The sequence below is a fragment of the Thalia democratica genome, unplaced genomic scaffold (assembly GCF_965202585.1).
Source record: "Thalia democratica unplaced genomic scaffold, ktThaDemo2.hap1.1 HAP1_SCAFFOLD_1493, whole genome shotgun sequence".
Taxonomy (NCBI): domain Eukaryota; kingdom Metazoa; phylum Chordata; class Thaliacea; order Salpida; family Salpidae; genus Thalia; species Thalia democratica.
Genome location: NW_028140345.1, coordinates 1 through 6,993, shown reverse-complemented (window position 1 = coordinate 6,993; position 6,993 = coordinate 1). Strand labels below are relative to the sequence as shown.

The 6,993-nt window shown below is 21.4% G+C and overlaps 1 protein-coding gene across 1 annotated transcript; it reads right to left on the bottom strand.

Annotated features, from left to right (window-relative positions):
• Positions 1 to 2,184: 2,184 nt before the first annotated feature.
• On the bottom strand, positions 2,185 to 6,455 carry LOC145848512 (mpv17-like protein 2). The gene is made up of 4 exons (XM_082953938.1): positions 6,371 to 6,455; positions 3,768 to 3,896; positions 3,153 to 3,205; positions 2,185 to 2,703 (listed from the first exon to the last, which is right to left on the bottom strand). The coding sequence occupies exons 1-4, from the start codon at positions 6,425 to 6,427 to the stop codon at positions 2,616 to 2,618; spliced, it is 327 nt and encodes a 108-aa protein (XP_082810064.1). The 5' UTR covers positions 6,428 to 6,455; the 3' UTR covers positions 2,185 to 2,615.
• Positions 6,456 to 6,993: the final 538 nt, after the last annotated feature.

Sequence of the window (6,993 nt, the reverse complement as noted above, 5' to 3'; positions counted from 1 at the left end):
TCTTATTACAATAATTTTGCGTATTGCACAACTTTCATTGATTACGTTAAATAAAACTTATATTATTTATTCCATCTTTAAAAATTACCTAGTAAGAGGAAAATAAACTTTAGTTATTAAATTTTTGTACATTTTATAAAACATTAAAATTGAATTGTATTTAAGTCTTTGTTTCCCATATAATATTTAAGAACATTTAACAACTTTTTCTCTATAAGTGAATTTTTTCAGCATTATTGAAGACTTTAATGTAAACAAAAGAAAAAAAAAGTGTTTTGAATAAAAATTAAGACAGTTTTTAATGATTTTTACTACACATAGTATTTGTTAAACTGGTATAAAATGTTCAATTTTTTCTTAAAAATAACTGACTACAAACTACTTCTAAAAATCTGTAATTAAAAAGATAATATTTCTGTAATGAGCAAGTTTGAAAATTTTGTTAACTATGAAAAATTTCTGATAAATAAGTTTAAAGGAAAACCGTTATATGTTGAAACCCTTGAATTGTATAAAGTACAGAAGTCTTCTGATTGAGTTAGAACTTAAATTAAGTCCATTTTTTTACTTAGAAATCCTTGTACAAAATAAGTGATATTACAATATAGACGATGATAACCGTCATTTATTCTAAGATTGAGAACAGCAAGTTGTAATAAAGGATAAGACATCAGATGAGGATGAGCAATTAAGTGTAAAAAACCCGATAAGGGTAGCAAGCTAGCGAGATTGTGGATAACGTTCACAAAAAATTAATTCTAATTTAATTCTTATTAGAAATTCAAGTTGATGTTGACAACAACTATGGTATGCCAAAATCCGTATTTAATAATCTCCAAAAGGTTTCGGAAAAAACTTGCAGACAAAAAATTTTAAATGCTAGACCAAATTACTTTAACATGCATGTTTTCAAGATTATCTAAAGTTTTGCTAACATAAAAATTAAGCATAGCAAAAAAAATTTACTACATGGTGTATAAAATGTTTAGTGGCTATTTATAAACCAACTTATTTAAAAAAAGTTAAATTAACTTATAACTTTTTAAAACTCTTATGATATCATTTTTTCAATTTAAAAATATATAGTCGTGATTAAGTTTTTTAAAATTTAAGACAAATAAATAAAAACATACATTCTGAAGCTATAACTTCACTTATTCAAAAGCGTTGGAATGACTTTTATCAATATTTTTATTTTAAAGTAGAACATTATTTTGATTTTACTTCAACTTGATATCATAAGGATAGTTTTAAAGAAAACTTAACAAAATAACTTGAAACTGTTTTTTTAAATGCTTAATTTTTGTTTCTTACTTACGAGTATATTGTTGATTGATTTTATATTTTAAAATAGACCAAAAACTAAATTTCTTAAACGTTTTTGTTTATCTATTTATTTTGTTTAACACCTTATGTTGTAGCAAAATTACTTTACTGCAAGATATTAAATATTTCTATTGACCTAAGTATTTTTTTCAATAATCTTAAACAATTTGTTTTAAATTAAATTTAAAGTTTATCAAAAAAACTTAAGTATATAAAAAATTATAAATAACATACATTAGAATTTTTTTTTTAATTTCGATATTTCAGCATTCTTCATAAAAAACTCAATAAATATTTTAAACAGTTTTATACTGTAGTTTACTTTATTTTCCCCTTTACACAAACAAACTTAAAAATTAATTATTTATTCACCGAGTTAAAAAAATTTACAATACAAAAATTTTACCTTCAATAAAACAAAAATAATAATATAGCTTTGGAAAAACTATAGAAAACAATTTACTTTTCAAATAAAAAAAACTCTGTTAGTATTTAATTGTTTCACTAAAATACAACAGTTAATAATAAATAAAATAAAGTAAACTTCATAAAAAAAACTAATTAAAATAAGTATTCTTCAGCTTATAAATTCAGCGCTTATAAATTCAGCGTTTTAAGTTATTAAAAACTTTAGATTTTCTTAAAAATTCTTAAGTAACTATTTTTCTTTTCATTATTCTATAGTTTGTAAAATATTTTATATGACATAGAAGATAATCATTAAAAAATACATTATTATCAAAATCATCATAAACTAACACCTTTCAAATATAGGTGCATGAAGACATCATTTTAAAACAGTTAAAACCATAACCAACTATTTCAAATAGAAAACAAAAATATGTTTTTTATCTGGCATAAAAAAAAAAATTAAAAAGCATAGATAAACTTAAAATACTTGTAGATAAACTCATTTATGGCTTGAGTTTTATTAACATAGAAACGTTTAAAACTTTAAGACTGTCAATTTACGATAATGTCTTTGTTAATCTAACTTTAAAAAAAAAGTTAATTTTTACCTTAATTTCTGTTTTTTTTTAACAAAGAAATGTGCTTTATCCTAAAGCCATTTTCATTACCAATAAGTAAAAAACAAACCTGATAGTAATTATAAGAAAAAAAATTCATTGAATTTAATCTATTTGCAGCAAAATAATTAATTTCAAAATATAAAAAAATTAATAGTATAGAAATTCTAGGTAGATAAAATGTCACGTATGGAAGCTTTAGGACGAAATGCATAATAAATACAACAAGAAATATTTGGCAGCATTAAAGTTTATTAAAACTTAAGAAGGTTTTTCTTTCAATGCCTTCATACCGCGGTAACTCAAGTATGTATTCCAAAACAAGTTGATAGTTTGCAAAAACAATATTCTGTGAAAAGTTAGGAATCGTTTAGAACATAAATAAATTTTGTAGTGATTTAGTCAAAATTTATTTAATTAATAAGATCATTAAAACTTCTGAAAATTTTTTAACTTTAGTTTTTTGTTTACTATAAAAAATTTTATATTTCCTTATGTCTCTTTTTATTATACAAGTACTGTAAAAGTTTTAACAGTTTTTTGTTATTCTTAGTTTGATTAAACTTATGTGCGCAAAATATTCATGCTGCTGAATACTACACGTAAAATAAAAATATATAAATTAAGATATTAAAATTTTCAAAAAGACTGAGTAATTAATTCAATTAAAATACTCTCAATTTTAAAAACTTCGTTAAGTACTTGTTCAACTTAATATACTGATATACCACTAATATTTAAAAATATAGTTTTTCACAATAAAAACCAACTAATTCTGTAAGTCGCATTAAATTTTACCTGAATTGATAAGGAATAAACATGAAGTTTACACATTGCATAGGGCCCCAAAACTGCAAAATAAAAATCAATCAAATTTATTTAATATTTTACATTAGCTTAAACTAAACACTATTGTAATTTCAAACTAAATAACTATTGTAATATGGTAAATTGTTAGTATTTAACTTATAGGTTAATTTAAAATTTACAAAAGCTTAAAGCAATATCTAAACTAATTTAATTAACTTGTTTTCAAGAGAGCCAGTTTTGCGTAATTTACCACAAAGTAAAGTTTAGAAATACAAAAACTAATTTGTAACAATACACATCAAAGTGCGGTTGAAGCTACTAATTTATAAAAACTATCACCTTCGAGCCTATAGAAAATGTATAATACATGCTTTAAAAACGTTACGAGCATCTTAAAACCAAAAAAAAAGTTTTCTGAAAATTTAGAGACACTTTGTTTTGATAAAAATTCGAAAAAATAAATTAACTAAAAATTTAAAGAAATTTTATTTTGAAAAATATCTTTATAAAACAATGTTTCATTTTATTAAAGATCTTCAGTTCCAATAAAAGTATGATTTAAACAGAATAGTATTTAAAAAATTTTAAACTAAAACAACTAACACTCCAAGCTTTAAGTTGAAGTTCGCTGTACAAACCCCAAAATCTATCTGCAATTGTTTGTAATTTCTCACCGTGTAATAATGGGTGCAAAATAGTAAAACCGGAGACGAATAAGGGTGATGTTATCATCTGAAATATAAAACTACTTTAGCTATTGTAGAAATTAGGTAAAAAACTAAAATATCTAAGAAATAAATAACTTTCGAAAATTACTACTAATATGTATAAAAGTTTATAACTTTTTATTAAAATATTTTTAAAGAGTAACGAATATGTTCTAGAAACTTTACTAGGTCTATGTTAAATAATTAACTAATAAAATAAATATGTTTAACTTCATTTATAAATAAATGACTTTAATTTTTTGTCATATATTCCCGCCATTAGCGGTAGAGAGATTGTTATTGTTATTTTGAAATATTATTTTTTCCAGTTGTTACTAGATTTTTGCACTGGAAATTTTTAAATAAAGTCTATAAAATTGGATTTACTAGTTGTTTAAAATAATACATTATTATAAAATATATAGCAAGTCACATATTATTAACACTAATAAAGTGATATAAAATTTATATCAAAAATAAGAATGAATCCTGAAAATTCAAGAGTATTTCTGAAAACTAAAAGTTAAAGCAATTAGCTAGGAATCGTGGCCAAGCTCCCTTAAACGTCCTTGAAGGTAGCACCCCATACCACGATGGGGCTACACTTTAATGTTACTAAATTATTTAAAGTTTAGTGTTTAAGTTTTTTAAAATCATCAAAATTTTATTGTTTGTATATTTAGTAGAATAACAAAATTAGGTTATTCATTAAATGCATTTTCTTGTGATATATGCCTGCTTAAAAAAGAATAAACATTAAAATAAACATTTTGCAAAACAATGTTTACATAAGTAAATTATTATCACTATTTTCTTTTATTTTTTTTATACGTTTGGGGCATTGTAAAAAATTAAACTAAAAGTTAACAACTGTTTATAATTACTCAAGTTAAAAGATCTAAACTAAAAAGTAAATTTTTCATAATTTTAATGTCTTATTTTACTGATTTTTATATTTAAACGTAGAATATGTTACAAAAAAATTTAATTGAAAATAAAAGACTAATAAAAATTTCAAACTTTAATTAAATTTAACAGCTTCATTGTAATTACTTACAAAATTTTATTTTAATGTTTTTATAAGGTACAATTTACATTTTAGCTCAAACAATAAGTATTTTTTTATTTGAAAAATTGTTTGTAAAACACTTAATGCCAGTATACACATTAGAAAAGTCATTTTGGTGAATTTAAAAATAAAATTGAAACAAATTTACAGCACTACATTTTAAAGTTTAAACATTCTTTAGAAAAAAGTATTAAACTTTGTTAGTAAATTATCACATTATATACTTCCGCTTTATTTGATTAAAAACATAAAAAAAAATTTTTTAATTAATTTAAATAAAATCATTAGATTTAATTTAGATTTAAAATCTTAAATTTTATTTTATTTTTATTCTAATTTTTAATAAGATATTCTACGTTTAAAAAACGTCAATTGAGTTTATGACTTGTTTTCTTTTTTATTAACTACAAACCAACATTATATCCTATGAAGTATTTGCACAGTGACTACACACATTTACATTTTCTCCCATTTTAATATTGCCACATGATGCTAGATATACGTCGGTTGGCCTTGACCTACGCATATTTCACAACATGCGATTAATTTAAATATTTTTACAATTAAACCAATATATCATGCTTTCACTTGCTTGCTAACAGTGTATATGAATACTTGCTTGCTCTTACCTTATTCTGTATTAGTTAAAAGTCTTATGATATGTCATACTAGTTTTTTGATTTTTGATAATAGATCTTTATAATTATTAACTAACTTTCCTAGAGTTATTTCTAAAAGTTTAGTTCTATATTTCTATTATAATGAAAAAAACTTTTTACAACATTTTAACGGAAAACATTTTATTATTTTAAATTCATTAATATTTTAGATTTTAAAAAGTTAGTTTAATTTTTTTTAAACGCAGAACAAATCACTTGTCTTGTATAAAAAAATACTTTTTTAACTTATTTCAAAAAAATAAATAATATAAATTTACAAACTATAAAAAAAACTATAATATTTATAAATTTTTTTTGTAGAAGAAACTATAAATACTGCATGTTGTGAAAAAAAATATAGAATTTAGTTAAATTTAAAATATTTATGCTAAAATAATCATAGTTTTAAATGATTAGGAAGTATAAAGGGTAGTAAGTAATAGCATGTCTAAATTTCATAAAGTAAAAAAAGTAATTAATAAAAACTTTCTACAATAAAACAAAAAAAGACAAATAAGACAAGAAATCATTTACAAAAGAACTTTTAATTCTTCTAAAAATGTTATTGCTTAAAATTAAAAGTTAAAAAACCTATTTATTGATATGTTTTACTTTGATAATGTCTATGACTACTGACATGTTTACAGATTTAAGATAAAATTGTTTAAATAAAATTTAATTAACGATAGTTAATAAAAAAAATTAAAAAACTTACCACAAATAGACTAATTTTCATACATAAAATACTTAAAAGTATTACAACAAACATACTTGATCCATAGCAATTGCATAGTAAGGTTTTATTTTGTATACATGGTAAAATCTCATTGTAGTAGATCCTACTGGCCCCTACAAAATGTCATATAGTAAAAATTACTTTGGACAAAACATTTTAAAGCAGGTAAACTACCATAGGTTGTACTTGATTAAGTTTTTTTACACTAAGTTTTTTACCAATTTTATATTTTTTCAAACAATTTAAATTAAACACTAATAAATTTATAAAGATATATTCTTTAAATTAATATTTTTTTAGATTATAAAAAGATATTTTAAAACTTCATAAGAACATACTTTAATATTAAACTTATACTTATAGCATTTTAAAGCAGGTAAACTACCATAGGTTGTACTTGATTAAGTTTTTTTACAGTAAGTTTTTTACCAATTTTATATTTTTTCAAACAATTTAAATTAAACACTAATAAGTTTATAAAAAGATATTTTTTAAATTAATATGATTTTAGATTATAAAAAGATATTTTTAAACTTCTTAAGAACATACTTTAATAAATTAATATTAAACTTATAGCCCTATATAGCAAAAAACTTTTTTTTTGCTCTATAAGAAAAAATAAATAAATAAACTAACAAAAAAACAACATCCTAATGAT